The sequence below is a fragment of the Dermacentor variabilis genome, chromosome 8, assembly GCF_050947875.1.
Source record: "Dermacentor variabilis isolate Ectoservices chromosome 8, ASM5094787v1, whole genome shotgun sequence".
Lineage (NCBI taxonomy): Eukaryota > Metazoa > Arthropoda > Arachnida > Ixodida > Ixodidae > Dermacentor > Dermacentor variabilis.
The window spans coordinates 61,932,942-61,953,120 of NC_134575.1; the positions used below are offsets into that span (position 1 = coordinate 61,932,942).

General features: G+C 44.6%; 2 protein-coding genes across 7 annotated transcripts in view; both read right to left on the bottom strand.

Moving 5' to 3' along the window:
- LOC142590267 (pleckstrin homology domain-containing family A member 8-like) overlaps window positions 1-20,179 on the bottom strand; it is a 278,236-nt gene that overhangs the window by 245,639 nt on the left and 12,418 nt on the right. The window lies entirely within an intron of this gene.
- Window positions 1-20,179, bottom strand: part of LOC142590266 (uncharacterized) — a 236,617-nt gene that overhangs the window by 181,847 nt on the left and 34,591 nt on the right. For 3 of the 6 annotated variants that reach the window (XM_075702218.1, XM_075702219.1, XM_075702216.1), the window contains exon 14: window positions 14,220-19,716. The exons of the other annotated variants lie outside the window; for them this stretch is intronic. In XM_075702218.1, the coding sequence (XP_075558333.1) occupies window positions 19,490-19,716 (227 nt within the window). In that variant the 3' untranslated portion in view covers window positions 14,220-19,489. Of the gene's footprint in view, window positions 1-14,219; window positions 19,717-20,179 lie in introns of those variants that run through there. 6 annotated transcript variants of the gene reach the window in all.

A 20,179-nucleotide genomic window follows, 5' to 3' on the forward strand; every position in this document is an offset into this window, starting at 1 on the left:
GAATGCAGACGTTAATGCGATTAGCGTTGAAGCACTGTAGCGACACATCGCATTGCCAACACCGAAACGTGTGTGCCGCCAGTCTCCTCTCTCGCGCTTCTTACTGCACACACTGCGCCATCAAGCGGACCCGCCCTAAAGTCCGCGCGTGGCCTGGGCTCAATTCCACCGAGCATTGGACAAATTTAAAGGATCATTTTTGTCGTTGCAGAGCGGCACATACCCGATGACACAGACCTAGTTAACCAAGTTAACGTAAATGAGCGGCACACACCTACTGACCAGTGACCTATGTGTGTATCAAAGATGTTCATTGAAGACAGACAGACAGACAGACAGACAGACAGACAGACAGACAGACAGACAGACAGACAGACAGACAGACAGACAGACAGACAGACAGACAGCTCCAGGAGTGTGTGTGAAGTACCCAAGAAATTCTAATCGCATCGAAATGTAGCAGGGCAGGCTATGTAATAGGTATGGCAGATACCCAACGGTGAGTCAGACTTAGGATGGGTGCCAAGGGAAAGAAAGCGCCCAGTCGAGGACGGCAGCGAATTAGGCAAGGTGGTGAAATTTAGGAATTTGTAGGCACAACCTGGAAGCAGTAGCGCAAGACCGAGGTAATTGGATATCGCTGGGAGAGGCCTTCGCCCTGTAGTGGACATTAAAATACGATGGTGATGACAATGATGATCAAAAAACGACGCTGCTCTGAGTGGTGAGCCTAGTTGGATGTAAAGGTTTAATTGTTGGCGATATCTCGACGAGATTGCGAACAACACGCACTTGGTCTTGTTCGGGCAGAATGGTCAGTCCTATTTTAAACCTTCGTGCACGATGGCTGGGACACTTGCATTTACGAAGTCTTATAGCGTTTGCAAAGGTTCTGAGAAATATAAGCCACGATGATTCCTTTCTTTTTATTGCTACAGCAATTATATCGGCACTCCAGGCGAATTCTTGCTGTTGCCGTCGCCGTGATGTTTCGCATGAAGCCCAAGGGTGATGATATCGTCACCGCGCGCCGTATGATGTATGTGCGAGTGAAAGTGCGCGTGGGTGAGCCCGCGATGGCGGCTCAATCTCGCGCGTGCGAGGGAGGAAAGCGGGCAGGAAGCGTGACGTCTTCGGTCGCGCGATAGGCACCAGGGGGAGGGGAGAGAGACGGAGGAATAAAACCCCTTCTCGCAAAGTAGCGCCATTCACTTCCCTCCTCCTCCGCTCGAAGGTGGCGCCGCCGGTGCTGGGCCTGCCGTAGCAGCCGACGGCTAACACGCTACGGGAGGAAATCCGCGGGAAGGCTTGTTCGAGCCCTGCGGAGCAGTTTTTTCAATAGAGATCTTGCTTCGTCAGTCGGTAACCGGCCTTAAAAATGTCGTGTTGGAATTGTGGAAGAAATAGAGAAAAGGACTATTATTCAAGGCGTATTTAAGGCGTAAAGTGCGCGCACGTTGAGTTCGTGTTGCTGAAACACGACGCAAGCACGCGGTGTGCTCAAACACGCGCGTAATTACCAAAGTTTCGGGCTTTGACAGCGTGAAAGCATGTGTACGTGGTTTCGTAGGTTCATTTACGTACCTGCAGGATACTTTTGTTCGGTCGGCGCGTGAGATTCCGACTGTCTGCGTTCAGCAATGCCTGGCAACAGGGCCGCTTTTTTCATTGCGGGGTGCTTTGGTAATCGTGACGATTGATTGTTTTTTTTTTTACAAGTACTGCTCCAGGAGGGCACATGTAACGGCTTACGGAGGCCTATGAAGAGCACGTGACATTACAATAGAGCAGGCGGCGCAGGGAGTCTTCGCATACAAAATTGGCTGTCCGCTATAGCGGACAGCCTATCTTATACTCGCTTGGCATTCACAGGCTTCGGCAAGCCCCATCCAGCCCTGGTTCTAGCTTTGGTGCTCCCGTTGCAGCTTTGGTGCCCTGGAGGTGCCGTCAATAGTACGAAATAATGACACGTTGTTACAACTAGTAAATAAAATATATTGAAGAAATACAATCGCGCCGTGCCGCCAACTTTTAAAGCAGCGCTAGCGCGCCCGCGTGAGAATTATGAAACGCCAACGAGGAATTTACCGGCCCCCGTACGACTCTACGATCAAAGTGCACGTTAAACATCCTCTGGTGACCTAGATAAAGTTATCCGGAGCCATCCACTACTACGACCTCCATCATAGCTTTAGTCGCCTCGGGACGTTAAAAGCGTCGAGAATGAGCTACCTTCTGGTGGAGCTCAAAACACACCCAGAATAAGGTCGCTTCTATGTCACAGGCCACCTGCAGATGCATGCACTTTCACCGCAAGACGAAACTACATCAAAAAGAGAGCACATTCGAAAAAAAAAAGTCAACTTCAACGCGCTAAAAACCACGCAGAGCATGAGCACATGCACTTTTTCGAAGCGGAAGGTGTCAACTAGGTTCAAAAGAAGAGGTTGTGAGGAGCCGTGGCACTCACTTCACGAAGCCGTGCCTTCTTTGCCACTTCCTCGAAGTCAACCCACCCGATCCTGTAAATCCACACTTTTCGCGTTGCGCCCGCCGGATGGCAAAGCAAAAAGCTTTTTGCCCTCGCTGTGTCTGTTGCGGCAACCGAAGGCGCAGCAGCACGGCATAGCAATTAAGTTCTCGACCCTAACACATTCTATTACGCTAACGCATTCCGTCAGTCCGCCTGCCGTACTTTCGTCGCGCAGGCCCAACGATGGAGGTCGGAGCGCGCTGGAAAGAAAAAAAAATAAACAAAAGCGCGGCGCCTGCTTCCACGTAACACAGATTGGCCAATGGGGGAGTGGAGGAGGAAACGCCAGGGTGAGCTGGGAGGCGGAAAGATCTAAGAATGGCGCGACTTTTGAAAAATTGAGGGGTTCTACGGGGGGGGGGGGGGGGGGGGTTCGACTCCGGCGGCTGGTGCGTAGGGCGCAGCCGCGCGCGCCCCACGGACCCTATCTTGAAAGTGATTTGGGATGGTGACTGTGTGAGTGCTGACTGCTTTGGTTTCGCTTTGTTTTTGCTGCTTAATTCGCCTTGAAGAGAGAGGCAGCACGAAGGTCAATTCGCTCGCTGCTGCTGCCGCGCTTCCTCACCGCAGCGTTCTGACACCGAGTTTCCACGGTCATCGATAGGGGTGTGTACATGTTTGCTTGTGAGCGCGTGAAGCCGCGCTTAATTTACTTGGTAAGCGAATGTTAACAAGTTTATGCGGCCGCTAAAGCTACTATCCTTACTTGATATAGCTCTCAACTAATTTGCTATAGCAATAGATTCTTCGCCTTTCGGGCGAAACTGCGACTTTTTTTATCATTCCAGTACTCAAATTCGTTGGCTTTAGAAATATTTCCGCGGGTATCTTCGTAAATACCAAGGCTACGTTTTATTAAGGTGTTGACATTAGATGAATAAAGCAAATCAGTAATTTGGAGAGCGTTCTCGGTCTTGGTTATCTGAGTTGTGACAATTTATATAAACGAATTCTTACAAACCAATTCGTGCGTATGTGGCCTCTAACATCGAACGCCACGGACGCATGCTTGGACAAGCGGCATAGAACACCCTTTACCACGGGCAAGCCAGGGCGCTTAGATGCTTGGCACGTCTGGATACGCAGTTGCACTAGAACAAAGCGGCGCATCAGAAACGCCACGAGTGCAACGCGACACCATGGATCACACCTGACAATTTTGAGAAATAATTATATGTGTGACCCACTGCATGCACATGTGTAAACAATATCCAGTCTGTAACTGCAAATAAATCCTTTTCAGTGCAAATAAAACCATTTCTTCATATAAGAGGCTGCTCTTTAATACTAATATTTATACCTCGAAAACGACGCCATACACCATTTGGGTCGCATCTTGCCACACAACAATAATCGTTGTCTTGCTTTCGTTTCCTTTCTTCACTCTTAAAACGGTTGCACCCTTTGGGGTGTGTATTTTTCCCACAACAATAATCGTCATCTGCCTTGCTTGCGTTTCCTTTCTTGAAAACTCGGCTCTGGCTACTTTCCTGTCGAGAATGCTGCGTCACACTGATAACGCGCATGATGTTCGTGACTGGGAAGTACCGGGCTCGCAGCGTTAAAGAAAGGAAACGCGGGCAAGACAGATGGCGATTATTGTTGTGGGACAAGATACGCCCCAAAGGGTGTAAATTTTTCTAAGAGTGTTGAAACGCTGCGCTCGCTACTTTCCTGTCGAGACTGCTCCGTCATGCTGATAACACGCATGCCTTTCGTGACTTGGAAGTACCGGGCTCGCAGCGTTAAAGAAAGGAAATGCGGCAAGACAGATCACGATCATCGTTGTGCGGCAAATATACACCCCAAAGGGTGCAAACGTTTTTACACTCCTCTTAGAAAATTTTACACCCTTTGGGGCGCATCTTGTCCCACAACAATAATCGTCATCTGTCTCGGCCGCGTTTCCTTTCTTTAACGCTGCGAGCCCGGTACTTCCCAGTCACGAACCACACGCGCGTTATCAGTATGACGCAGCATTCTCGACAGGAAAGTAGCGAGCGCCGAGTTTTCAGGAATGGAAACGCAAGCAAGGCAGATGATGATTATCGTTGTGGGACAAATATACACCCCAAAGGGTGCAACATTTTAAGAGCTCTGAGACAAAGGTACACCCTTCGGGGTGTATATCTGCCACACAACAATAATCGTCATCTCCCTTGCTTGCGTTTCCTTTCTTGAAAACGCCGCGTCCGCTACTTTCCTGTTGGGAATGCTATGTCATGCTGATAGCGCGCATGCCGTTCGTTACTGGGAAGTACGGGGCTCGCAGCCATAGAGAAAGAAATTCGCAGCGTTAAAGAAAGTAAATGCGGACAACAGAGATGACGTTTGTCGGCAGTTGTTGCGTCGGCTTTCCTGTCGGCAATATTGCCGACAGGAAAGTAGTGGGCGTGGCGTTTTCAAGAAAGGAAACGCAAGCAAGGCAGATGACGATTATCGTTGTGTGGCAGAGATACACCCGACTTTGCCTAAGAGTGTAGAGTCTAGAGCGTAAACAAAACTACACCCGTTGGGCGGTATCTTGCGACACAACGATAATAGTCATCTGTCTTGTCCGCATTTCCTTTCTTTAACGCTGCGAGCCCGGTACTTCCAAGTCACGAACGGCATGCGCGTTATCAGCATGACAGATCATTCTCGACAGGAACATAGCGAGCGCAGCGTTTTCAAGGAAGGAAACGCAAGCAAGACAGACGACGATTATCGTCGTGTGGCCTCCGAATTTGATCAACATTGCTACCGTCACCTTGGTCACTACCCCGCCAGGAGCTGCTTTGCGGGTTTGCCTTGATCATCTTATTCAGTTCGGTTACCGGAGTCCACTAGCACTGTTCGTGTGCTACAGCTGGGGGTATACAACACACTTGCGGAAATCGTGGATGCGCAAAGAGCCTCGCAACTCGAACGCATGTCCCCGACAGCCACGGGCCCGTACATCCTGCAGAAACTCGGCTTCAATTACCACGTGCAACACGGTCAGAAACAGGTCATTCCGCCCTACCTCAGCGACACGCTGATCGTCGTCCCTATCCCTCGAAACATGCACCCCGAATATAACGGGGACCGACACCAGGCCCGTGCCAAGGGACTGGTGCGCTCCTTTGGTGGGAATTATAGGACTACGCGCTTCGTAGACGAGGCAGAATACACATGAGAACACCGGTTCACGGCGGTAGTCATAGACTTTAACTCCCGGGCTTACGCACGCGTGTAGTGTCAGCACGGAATACTCAGAAACAGCGGAAGAGGTTGTGACTGCGCTTGCGCTTACCGATCGACCCCCTGCGCAACGTAGTGTTTAGCGACTCACAAACCGCAGTCCGTAACTACGCGCGGGGGCGCATTTCCTCCGAAGCCCTTCAGATCCGAAGGAAAGCTGGTCGACGGCACTTCGATAGCACCGCGATCATGTGGTTCCCAGCGCTCGTCGCCACTCCCACCGACGAGGGACCCCTAACTTGAACGAGGTAGCACACCGCTCTGTGCTAGAACTGACCCGCCGCGCAGAATCGGAGACCCCTTCTTCGAGTGGGAAACTCCTGGTTCGAAACACGCGAAAACGCTCATATATCAGATATAACATCACCAAAAAAAGCACTAGCAGCTAGGCAGGTGAATATTGCCCCAACCTCAACCCAAATTTTCCCCAGTCCGGTGCGATTGCGGCACATTTTTCCAGCGCAATACCCGAGTGCACTTTGGAAGTTATGTCAGGCAACTAGAACGACGCTCTCACATATGTTGTGGAAGTGTCCTGCTATATCAGCTAAAATGGCAGTAGCTCCGGAGGTTCTTGCGTCGAAGTGGGCCACCACTCTGCGCAGCTTCAACCCGAAGACACATGAGTGGGCAGTCCAGCAGGCCCCAAGAGGTGGCATCGAGGCAAAACCTCAGTGTCCCCTCATGGGAGACCTGAGCCCGGGTCATTAAACTTTGATGGATTTAAAATAAAATTGTTTCCATACATCCATGGCCCGGTACTAAGAACATATACTCTGAAAATCGCTTTCAGTGATACTATCACTTTCACTTGACGTATCACATGGACGCAGTATGATTTCAGTGGTTTTCCTCAAACAGCCAATCAACGCGCACTAAATGTGGTATATCTCTAAAAGTGAGTGTCCAAGAATACGTCCCTTATGTACAGGCAAGTGGCACACTAAATCTTTTTTTTTTTCTTTTTCACAAGTAGGGTTACTTTGTACTGCGCCTTGTTAGTACGACATGATGGTTGGTACTAAGGGCAACCCACACGTGTGTTGTTCTCAGTATGAGCGCTCTTTGGCGTTGGAAGAAACGCAGTTCGAGTCAGTACGCAAAGCAAATGGTGCAGCTTTTCTCTGTAGGATGTGTGTGCTGGGGTCGCAGCCAGACCGTCTAGAGCAGAAGGATAAGCTAGCTAAGTGGATTGGAAAGCTAGAAAAGGAATACAAGAGTGAACAGAAGCAGAGGAAGGAAGAAGAAAAAATTATAGAGATCCCATGCACTGTGGGAATCGATATAAGTGAAGCTTTTCGTGCTGTTTGCTTTGATTGACGATAATTAGCGGTGATGTTGATATCACATGTTCAATTTCTTCAACGTTTTGTCCAACACAAGAGTGGCGAGTTGATTTTAAACGTTAACTGGTGTGCACGACTTCTGTTTGTCTGCGTAGTACACAAAACATAAGGGGAGAAGTGTTTGCTTGAGGCATTGTGGTGCGTCATTTCATAACCTCCGTGAGGGTTGAACATTGTTATTGCCTCGCATGGTGCATTGCATTGTGGCAGAAACATTAAATAAAACTTAAATTGGAGAATGGGAATGTACATGCCAAAACCACAATCGAATTATGAGGGGCTGTAGTGACACACTCTGGATTAATTTTGACACCGTGGTGTTCGATAATGTGTCCCCAAATTAAAGTGCATGAGAATTTTTTATTTCACTCCCATCGAAATGCGGCTACCTTGGTCAAATCCGCGACCTCAAGCAATCTCATAGTCGCAAAGCTATCATGGCGGGCACAGAAGTGTTGATTTACGTGTGACCGCTTCCGTTGTGTCACCTAGACCCTGCGGTGCTCTGCTTCGGTTCGCCCTGCGTAAATTGTCTGCTATACATATTTGCATGGTTTTATTTTTCATAAACAGCAGAAATGCACCATACCGTACCTTGAACTGAAGTTTATCCAGCGTTTCTTTGCTTTCTCCCATCACCTTTTCCCTAGCCCCACACCCCCTGCATTTGTATGGGAACTGCGAGTGAAGAGTGGCAAGGCTTTGTGACTGTGTTGATTCTACCCACTCCCTGCCCTAGCTTGCCCTTCCTCTCCTCCATTTTGTCTAGCTTCTCTCTGGACTTGCACGTTGGTAGAAACGTAAAGGGTCACGGACTAGAACAGTTCAAGACATCACGCCTCTTACCTTGGCTGCTTTTAGCACAAGTCTTTCCCAAACAGATTGGAGTACAGTCTACCTTTCATTAACTGCAGATTCAGCCTACGAGACATTCATAGCTATCCTTAAACAAATTTATTTGAAGCATTTCAAAGAAAAGGTTGTAAAAGAATGCCGTAAGAATCAAAAACCATGGATAAATTATGAATGTTTAAAAATGATCAAAAGGAAAACGAAACTCTTTAGTAGGTTTTTAAGAACTAGAGACATATCAGACCTTAAAATATTTAAAGAATTCCGAAATAAAGTAAATGCGTTTATTAGGAAAGAAAAAAGAAATTATTTAAGTCAACAATTCGATCCAGACTTCTGCAATGGGAGCGCAAACATCTGGAGAAAGCTTAATACGTTACTTCACAGGACCCCTATTTGCCCAGGAATTACGGAAATAGAAATAGATGGCCGCATTGTTAAAGATCTAGAGCTTGCTGAAAAATTTAACCACTTTCTCATAAACATTGGACAGCCAAAGCAACAATTACAGCCAACGGTAACTCGTGCACAGACTACAGAAACGAACAGCATCTTTTTCGCACCAACTGACGATCAAGAAATAGTGTTAACGTTCTCTACACTAAAGAACACCAGCGCACGTGACATAGACGGTTTTCAGATATCTCCGATCAAGCATGTAATCCATATTATAGCTCCTGTGCTCACTCACATTTATAACCTGTCTTTATCGACAGGCTGTTTTCCAAAACAAATGCAAACGTCTGTTGTCACTGTGCTACATAAAAAAGGAGGCAAAAATGACCTTGGGAACTACTGACCCATCTCCATATTACCGATATTTTCAAAAGGCTTTGAAAAAATTATTTTTAAAAGAGTTATAAACTTTTGCACCAAATTTCACATAATAACAAAATCGCAATACGGTTTCATGAAGGGCAGGTCGACTGAGACTGCTTTACTAGCCCAAAAAGAAATAATTCTAAAATCTTTTGAAGATAGGCAACTCTGCATTGGAATCTTTATAGATTTTTCCAAGGCCTTTGATCGTCTCTGTCACTACACTTTAATTGAAAAACTAGAAATGTATGGTATTCGTGGCATCCCACTTTCACTCTTGAAATCATATCTTAAGTACCGATCGCAATGTGTAAAAATTAACAATTACTGCTCTTCTCTTCAGCCAATAATCACTGGGGTACCACAAGGTAGCATTTTAGGGCCGCTGCTTTTTAACCTATACATCAACGACATTGTGAAAATTAATGACAAACCTAAATATATAATCTATGCCGATGACACTAGCATTTTCTTCACCGGTAATGATATGAGTGCATTGACTTCACTTATCAACACTACATTAGAGAACCTGTATGCATGGAGTGAGCAAAATTCATTAGTCATTAACGCATCAAAAACAAAAGCAGTTATTTTTCACTCGCGGATGCAGCTTACTTCTCCACGCGATGCCTTACGCTTAGGTAGCGCGACGATTGAAATTGTAGAGACGGTTAAAACTTTAGGAGTGTTTTTTAATTGTATAATGTCATGGGAACCACAAATTAATAAACTAATAACTAATATTTCCAAATGTGTAGGTATACTTGCACGACTGCGTTCCTTGCTTCCAGTTTCCGTTAAGATAACACTTTATAACAGCTTGTTTTTATCGCATGTCAGTTATTGTTTTTTGGTATGGGGAAGTACAACAGCAACGAACATTAATAGTCTATACAAACTACAGAAAAAAGCGATAAGGCACATTGCTAATGTTGACTACTATGCACATACGGGTGAATTATTTAAGCGGTTTAACATTATCCCAATTCATCAGCTTTACGAGTATTACCTAGCAATAAGATATAAAAAATCCGTGCTCAATAGCAATCGAGCTTTTTTGGATATTTTTCAACTTGAACCGTACACTATCCCATACCCTACTCGTCACCAACAACACTGGATCATTCCATTGTGCAGAACACACTTTGGCCGACAAATGCTCCGCTTCACTGTTCCTGTTTTATTAAACAAATTAATTAAAAAAAAGATAATAATTGAAGAATGTGGCATACGTGTTATTAGGGAAGCCCTTTTATCATGAAATCAATGCAATATTGTTTATCACTAACTAAACTTTCAGTGTATATTGGAATTTGTCTTCATGTATTATACTGTATAATTTAACCGTAAAGGAATCTGTATATCTATATTTTCAGTTCATGATGAATCTATGTGTATTACGAGTTGTAAATATTAACCCCTTCTTGCTATGAACGAATTTTGTTCGTCTGTCCTCAATGCATTCCATGTATCAGGGAGGCTCGGGTTCCCCTCAAGTGACTGATGTCACTTTTATCCCGAGCCTGCCCTCATCCTTGCGATGAAAAAATAAACTGATTTGATTTGATTTGATTTGATAATTACAGCTGCCAAGAGGCTAATGTGGCGGTGACCCAGGAGCTCCAGGGGCATTGTGCACATTTGACACCCGGTGCGGTCCAAACGAGTTCCTCGCATTTCTTTTCTGCCATGCTCCTTCCATGTACATACACGCTCTGAACCACCCCCTGATGTGGTGCGCCAGACAGCAGAAGCCACAGCGGCAGCAGTGGGAAAGTCAAAGGAAAAGGCAAAGAAAGCTTCGCTTTAATAGCCCACGTAAAGATGAAGCTGAGGGTGACCATTCCGCAAAGCAGTGGTGAACGTTTCAATGCGAGCACCGCGAGCAGCGCTGGCTCCAAAGCGACAACAGCTAAGCAAGCCGAAACCACAACGCCAGAAAGCAGTGGCAGAAATGTCAGTGGTGGTCACGAAGGGGCTACCACTGACGTGCCGGCTGTGGAAGAAAACAAAGGGCAAGGATAAGACAGGAGGAAAGAGCATCGCGACAACAGGTGCAGCTTTCGGTGGCAAGGAGGCAGGAAAGCATCGAGTTGTTGGGGATTCCAACACGCGTAATGTAGAACCGGCAATAACAGAGAGGGTATGTGCACGTGAACGAGTTCATGTTAGTGCGCTTCTGGGAAAACAGACTAGGAAATTTATAGCAAAAGCCAAGGAACGGATGTGGAACACAATGGAGGAGAGGCACCTAGTGGTGATAAAGGGGGAGTGGTTGACATACCAGAAGGATGAGGGGCAGGGATTGCGAAGCAAATAGCCAAAGAGGTCACCGACCTGCGCAATGTTTCAAAGGATGTACAAATCACAGTGCGCGTGGTGCCAGAGGTTGAAAGGCAGAGGTGTACACTTGAAAGGCCAGTGACTGCAGTAAAGAGGGAAATTTGGACACTCGCTAAGGTGAAGAATTTTACGGTCATCGACATCAACCCAGAATAGCACTGAGCAGGCCATGAAGACTCTTTTGTACGCGACGGGATGCACTTTAGCGAAAGTGCAGCAACACCGGTTGGACGTCGATTTGCGGCCTGGGCTGCCGCTTTTCCAGGTGGGCCCCAGGCAATCAGGAAGTAAGATTAGGTATTGGCTGTAGTGACACAACAGTAAAGGGCAGAATTAGGCAAGGGGTTAGGAAAAGACGCACAAAGGATAAGAAGAAAGAAGGCAAAATTTGTTACATAAACTTGCAGGGTGGTCGCAAGCAGGAAGGATGGCTGGACATTCAGTGGCAGCTGAGTGTTGAAGTGATTAGGGTGCACGCCTTGACCGAAACTCATCTGCGAGATTTGGAGCAGCCCCCTGTTATTGACAATATTGTACGGGTAGGGTGCAACAGAATGACTGGGTCAAGGAAGGGCGTAGGCGAAGTCATGCTAATTAGACGATCTGAAGAGGCAAAGGGTAAAAGAGACATGTAAGGAACATTTATGGATTAACGGCACATGGCAAGGCAAAAAGACCTGGCTGGGAGTAGCCTACCTATGGAAAGGTCGTGATAGCAGAGATAAAAATAAGGAATTGATTGATTGCATTAGAAGCTATATTAATGAGTTCAAGAAGTCAGGCCAAGTGATATAAGTGGGAAACATGAATGCGCATGTGGATGATTTAGATGGATATACTGATTACAACGGTTCTCTAGTGCTGGATTTGTGTGATGAACAGAACCCTATAGAAGCTAACAGGGATAGTAAGTGTCATGGACTGATAACTTGGCAATGCAGAAACAGGCAGTCATCTATAAACTACGCCTTAGTCTCAGAAATCGTCTACAAACAACTAGAACAAACGGTAATAGACAAACATGGAAAAATAGCCTGGGTAGCTATCACAAACTTTTAACATTAATGTTTGAGCGAGATACTAACGCAAAACAGGAACCAATAGCATCAGAATTTCTAAACAAGAATGAAGAGCAAATAACACAGATTGCAAAAAAAGCAAAGAAAATAGAGGCTTTTCCTACAGCAGTCTGGGAAAATAAGGAACTGGTACACATTATGCAGTAAGAAATAAGACAGACATGCAGAAAAAAGATTGCTGGATTGGAAAGATGAAATCCCGTAAGTGGTGGAACAAGGAAATAAAGCAAGCCACAGGAGAGCGTAAGTAGGCGCCTAGTGATCATCGAGAAGTCAGAAAGTTGGGATTAGATGAAGACGAGGTACACCTTAGATGGAACAAATACCGAGAAAAGAAAAGGGTTGTAAGTGAGCTCGTGCAAGAGAAAATTAAGTGCGCAAGTGAACATTGGGTGCATAACATTCACAAAAGAGACAAAGGTGCCCCAAAAAGATTCTGGAACCATATAAGAGCACTTGGAGCTCCAATTACAGATCTCTGAAAGAGACAATGTGCTGCAGTACATCACAGACGTTATTAGGTATAACTTCGGCACGCACGAAAGCGCAACTCAGGCTCAAACAGATCCAGTAATAACAGAGAAGCCCAAGATCAAAATTTAGCATAGAAAGCTTTCATTGAAAAAAAAAAAAAAAGCAGAAGAATATGTCCATATTAAGATGGCAGCAGGACTCTATGAATTCCCAATACTGCTAATCAAACAGCTGGTTCAAAAGAGCAAGAAACTGCTGACTAATGGCATAGAGCAAGTGATTAGAACGAAGAAAAACCCGGTTCTGTGGCGTGAAAGCAAGATGAACCTCATCTACAAAGGCAAAGGTGATAAGGATGAATTCATACAGTTACGGTAACGTCGGTGATATATAGAATGACAATGCAGGCCATACACTTAGAGTTGTCAAAGTGGGTGGAGAAAAATGATGCACTGGGGGAACTCCAGAATGGGTTCAGGCTTGGCAGATGCTTTGGGGCAGTGGCATAGCCAGAAATTTCGTTCGGAGGTGGGCTCACATTGCAGCTCGGTCTCCTGCTTATAGAATTTTTCAAGGGACCAAATACACGAAGAATAACTGCATTGCCATTGCCAAAGCTGCTGCAAACGGATTTTCCATTCCAAGTTTTTCAGCCTAGGGTAGTACGAAACTTGTTTGTTTTTGAATGTGTGGAAAAACGTGCTACATCTTCAGCACCTTAAAACAATGACTGGTTTGGTATGCGCTCACATATGGCATAGTGTGAAATGGCACACAGGTGAAAGGAGGTCACAAATGCACTACTGATAAGTGAACATATTCTTTTATCTTCTGTTATTTAACGGCAAAAACATTCTTGGCATTCTCAGACCAGTTTTCGTTCCGGTTACCTAGCTATCTACCTATCTTACTAAAAATTTAATCTGATCCCAGAGATAGTAGACTATAAAAATGTGGCCCATTATTGTGTGTGCATGCCACTGGGTATGAGCCGCACTTCAATGCACCTCATCGACACCAACTTGGGTCGTTGTGTATGTTACACGTATATGCGTTGACTTCTCGACAGCGCCACCAAAACGCACATGCGGCGTGCCTGGAAGGAAGTGCGAGACAGGAGCCCTGCTGCTGTACATGCCTCATACATGACATGCTACGGCTATTCGCAGAGTTCGGGAGTCAGCGTCACCGTGATGTTCCGTATAAAGTCCAAGAGCGATACCATTGTCGCCGCATGCCATATGCTGCATGTGCAGGTGAAAGCGTTCGAGGCTGAGTCGCCGATGGCGGCTCAATCTAGAGCACGCAAGGGAGGAAAGTGGTGAAGCGCACCATCTTCCGTCAGTGCCGGGGAGGGTGTTGTACTCCGGCAGCTATTGCGTATGGTGCAGCTGCGCAGGTCATACTTTGGAAGCGGTCTGTGATAGGGACAGAATGCGCCGAGTGCTGATAGCTTCGTGTGCACTGTGTTTTTGCCACTTAGTTCGTGTAGCAGATCGTGGTCAAGCTTGCACAAACAAGGACAGAGTGAGGTGCAGACAACACAAGCGCTTACTTCCAACTGATCGTTTATTCACAAAATTGCATCATGTGAACACTTTCCTTCATGGTGTCACAAGACCGAAATGCCGACATCAGATGGCCATGCTCAAAAATTTTCTTTAGACGACAAAAAAAAACAGAAGGTGCGCCGGCACACCACACATCTGCCTTTCTAATGCCAACTGCTTCATTTACCTCCCTAACATCCTGGTTCTTATTTTTGGCTACTATCCAACACATGTTCAACAAGGGTTCGCACGGCTTCTTGTTCTTTATTCCAAACTGGTGACAATGCACAGAAAGATTCCCATGGTGGTAATTCCCCATCTTCCTCCTGTGTTATACATTCTCCTGTGTTCCTGTAGCCAGACTGGAAGGTGCCTGAATGAAAGCCTGAACACACGCACAGCGGCATGGCAGATTACGCAGTGTGACAGCGTAAGTGGCCCTGAGGCTCGATAAGCCCAAACTCGCTGTGGTTGGCACTCCTGTGAGATTCAAGACACCCACAAACATTGTTTGTGCACCGGACGCAAGCTCTAAGCAACTAGCACTAATGTGTGTAATTTCTTTATTCCCAAGAGCAAATGTGTCAGTCATAAAAAAATAACACATTTATTATCCGTGTAAAGGCATTGCACATAGTTGTATAAATAAAGACAGCAAGGACAGATCAAACCCGGTTAAACATCAATACAGATGAGATTCCATTATAAGAGCCAACAGCAGAAGTGAAAGGTCTTTTAAAAAAAAAAGACTTGACTGGCAATGAAACTCTTGTGCATGCTTTCCTAAAACCAGCCGCTGTGAGACAGTAAAACAGGCATCATAATGGTCTCTGATCTTGTACCATTGTACACATTAAGACATAATGCTACTCAATTTCTAATGCGCCTTCTCTCTTTATTTTTGAGCATGTGTTCATGCAATAAGAGGACGAAAGTTGCTGACTAGACTGTTTCGACATCTTATGCAATAGCCCACAAACTATTATACCACAGATGTACCATCATTATCATCACCCTAATAATCGATACTGCTTTCCAATTCACTGTTCCTTGTGTTAGAAAGGTTCTTGCATGTCAAAAACGTTCAAAGAGGCACCTTCGAGACATTTTTCTGTATGAGAGAGAATCTAATAAACATGATGCAACTGCATTTTCTTTCATGCTCAAGTCCAATGCAGTCAAAATCTTATTCTGCATGCTAGACTATAACAATGACATTACAATAAGGACATAACACCTGGTCAGCAACTAGTTCTGTATTTTCAGGAAGGTGGCACCAATCGAACCAGAAGTGCATGCCATTTCCTCAAGAAAGCTGACAACCTGGGAAATATGGAACCGTAACTCATGACATTAGTTGAGCCGTAGGTGTTTTGTTGATTATATATAACAGCTGTCAACTGTCATGAGCACGCTATCAGCAACGTATTTAATTGAGACAGCAATGTCGTCAACCTTTAGAAGGTTTCGCAATTTGCTGATATCAACAGCAAGAAGGTAACACAGAAAATCAAATCAATATTTTTTTTTTCTTCTGTGAAGTTTTCCACTGAAGAAAATTACTTTATGGTCACTGGCTGCATTAAGCTGTGATGCAAAATTTGTCCTACTAAACAACAAAAACATTCACAATAAAGGTGAGCTTTACACTCATAAGAAGTATATATTATGATTTTACGTACCGGTATAATCGCCAAAGCAAAACAGTCGCAAAACCGCAAGATTTATTTTTGACGGAAAAAAAAAAACATTTAGATTTTGAAGCATTGAACAGAAACTAAAATATATGTTGCTATTTCTAAACACAAACAATATGCTTCCAGTAGTATATGGCAGTCGTTAACCATCTTGTAAACATGCAACTTACATTCCTTTCTTTAGGTGTCAAAGTACTTGCATTTGTATGCCTTATAACACTGTCAAAGGCAATATAAGAACAAAACAAACAGATACAACAATATAAACATCTAAACCATAGTTGTGCTGAAGCAAAGAAGCAAAAGTCACAATATATACAGAGTACAATTATGCTGGGTAGCACTAATTTCCTAAAATATAATAAAAATATAGGAAAGAGACACTTCAAGTGTGTGTCAGCTCTAGTCATTAACGAATAAATAGGGAAATCTTGCAGAAAAAAATCATTGCAGAAAGCAAAATTGAGACATCCTTTCTTGGCGTAATATAACAAATGCATATGCATGAAGTAATATAAACTGCAGCTTGAATATGCTATAGGTGTACAGTTCCCAAAAATAGAGGGAAGTGGCGGGACACTTTCCCCAAAAAGCACATGACAATGCCTATTTGTAATGCAGCCTCTGCCAGCATGTTGACCCTTCCAGTTTGTCCCTTGCAATGCCAAGAACACATTTATACGGCAACAAACTACCATTATATAATGAACTTTGCAATGTTTTCAATACCAGGATGTTGTTGAGGTCCACCTAGCCCAGTATTTCAGTGCATATGTTACTTAAATATTTTGCTGCCTGATGGAGCTTGTCATGAGGTATTGCACCATGCGACTTCAGCAGTGTTGTGCTAATGTGAGCATCGTTTCAAGCAGGCTTGCCTCAATGTCACAACATTCCTAATGAACAGAAGTAATGCTAGCATGCCGTGTGATAAAGCCACGGGAAGTCAGGTGATGCCAATGTAGATGACAACCACTGGGCCTCTATACCACACACACATCATCCCAAACATTTGGGACTAGCAGGGAAGGCAAGAAAGTATGTTTTAAATTTGTTCACATTCCAAGTGGGTTTCATTTAGGAAAGCACTCCCTTTACTATTTGGTTTATAGTTATCTGCTTTGACCCAAGTAACTACAATATGTTGCAGGCATGTGAGAAGGACCTATTGCATGGCTGTGAACGCAGCAGCCCTTGACTAGATTTTTTCACCGGGCAAGGATGTAGAGAAGTTTGTTCACTCACACCAAGACCAGCTGTTGACTCCCAACAAAACATTCACAACCAGCTGATGACACAGCCATCGTGTCCCACTACTGAGCACAATTCAACATGGACCTCAATGCCTGACACAAAGAAACAGCGATTGGACAGGCTTGTGTGCTGAGCTCATCAAGAGAGTTTTGCATTCTGTGATATAGAGAATTACAAGAGTTTGAAATAATTCAATAATTCCCCATCGCCCTGTCCCTTGCAGCTAGTGGAGCAGTTCTGAGAAAGAAGGTTTTCAATCAAATAATTACCCAAGCATGAGCAGAAAAGCTGGTGGTCTTGCACAGGTAAGCGACAGTCAGGAAAAAAAAAACAGCACTGTGTTTAAAGGGCATGATCTTTGTTTCAAACCATGACAACTACCATCTCTACTTTGACTACCTTCTTCTAAGAAATGTGTTTTCAAGAAATCAATTCTTCAGTTAAGAACTCCGCACTGCAAACACACCCATCCTGTCGTATTTTTTAACACAGATGTGTTGTAAACTACATTAAAGCGCACCTACTATAGGTACGGTCACTTTTGTAGCAGTTCCGATTCTTGTTGCTTTACTCTGATGTTAAAGAATTTCTTCCAATTCTCAAACTTTGGACACCTCCCACAATATTTTTTCTGGAATTGGTTTACACAGCAACCAAAAAAGGAAGACAGTAAATATCGTCCCCAATCATGGCCATGCTCACAATAACACACTACATGCTCAAAAGCAGAAGCATCTGGTGAGCAATATAATAACCAAGCATAAGTGAGTTCGGCCCTGGCAGCGAATGACCAGAAAAAGCAATTTAACAGTGCTGTGTCATAACAATGAACCTGTTCTGTGTAGGCCAGCTTGTTGTTCTATAGTACACTTCCAGCAACATGCCTGACGCTGGCAAAAAAAAGAAACTGTCCTATAATTGCACACTACTACATTTCCACTTTGAACATTGACATATATAACATAAGTTAATGTGTCAACGTGAAAGGGTTCACTTGCAAAACTGGTTCTTTAATTCTAAACAACGAACCGGCTGGGATTGACAAAGGTGAACTGGAGATGTTAATGACAGATCCAGGGTGTACAAAGCGAGAATAGAATACAGAAACAACTATGCTTTCCTGTTTTACTCATTTCTCTATTGGTTGTGCTTGACAACCATATCTGCCAACCTGCAAACTTGAAAATTAATAAGAGTCCCATACAAGCGAAAATCTTTAAAGCCTACCCTGGCCACACATACCTTTTGTAAAATACCTGCACATTTTATATGCGCACATACCTTTACACGCAGCCTTTAAGCAGTGGCAAATTTGGAACAACAGCGACTGACAAGCAACACATTCATTTTGGATCAGAGAGGTTTTCCAATTTCACCCCAATTTCACGCACTTCCAGGAACCTGTCTGAATAAATTTCACGAAGCAAGCACCACCATGAAAAGAGGGCAGCACAGGTGTCACTGCAATTATTTTTAGTGCATTTTTGCAATCTTTCACCATCCTCATTCTTAAAACGCTTTAGAACATTTTCACTAATTACTAGCACTACTCATAAAACATGACATAACATTAGTAAAATTGTAGAACCAGCCCAAATTCATAATTTTTACCAAAAATTTGGAAGAGTTGGCAGGTATGCATGACTAACATGGAAAACCAGCAATCCCGCTTAAAGCATGCAGGCAAAGATTGTCACTATTTTCCCCAATTTTTGCACTTTCCTTTTAAAATTACAGTCCTCCTGTACTTTTAAAGCACTGCTGCATGTGTTCCCATCTTCAAGTCATGTCACTAAAATTAACTGCAAATGCAATGCGGGCTCACAAGATACAAGCACTGAAAGAAGACGTGTGCCAACTTGCTTCCCTTTGAGACAGATTGATGGGATTGCAATGTTCCAAGGAGACACCTCAGCTATGAAAGACTTCGTAGCTGAGTATGCAGAGTTAATTCTGTCCACCTGAGATTCTTTCACATGCACCTCAATATAAGCATATAAGTAAGCTCTTTCACATTTTACTACCATCAGAATGAAACCAAACCAGCTGAGAACGAAACTCGTGACCATGAACTCTCACATATCTCTAAAGCACTAAAATAACTAAAGGAATTTTTGTAACGAGTGCTCGGTGGAAGCAGAAAGGTCAAGACCAGCTTGCCTCCATAGTTATTTACACACTGAATGGAGCAGCACAGCCTTGTGCCACTCCCTTTCCAGTAGAAAATGCCTCCTCCAACAGGTCTGTAGGTGCCAACATAGTTCCGTCACAGCACACCATCAGAAGGCATCAGTCTGTTAGGAGTGGATGCACTGTCCAGTCAGGGCTGGCAGCAGTGCTTGTCATGCACCAGCAGGGCTGCTGCATCTGCAGAGCCCGGCGCCAGCTTTTGTTGCTGCTGGGCTGGCGGAGGATGCTGGTGGCTGAGCAGGGCCACCCTGACCACTGTGTCGTGGGGCACACTGGCGTTTGAACGCCGGTTCGCCGAAGTGGTGGCGAGCGAGAGGTAATAGCTGCCGGGACGGTGCTGCAGCACCTGCATGGCCACTGTGTGGTATGGGCAGAGGACAATGTGCAGGCAGCTTAGAGGGTTATCATGACCAGAGATGTATAAGGGGAGATGGTGATTTAGAGGGACTACCAAAAATCAACATTACAGTAATAAGCAAGTAATAACATTACAGTAATAAGTAATAAGATTACAGTAATAAGTGATGAAACATGCAATGTCTTTTTTTAATGACGTCAAGTAATGCTGCTCTCTTATGCTGTCGTCTTATTCGCAAACAATGTGAAGAGAACTCTATTTACTCGTGATGTCACCATAAACTGAAGCAGTGGCGTTTTCTTTTGCAATGAGCACAGCCCCGACACTTTTTCTTACATTGGGCATGACCATGTGCAATTTTATCAAGTCCCCTGTGGCATATTTGAACTTCCCATGGGTGTGATGACGCACTTGTTTTCTTTTTTTTCGTCACGAAAGCTCTTGAAGCCTTTGCAAGTTCCC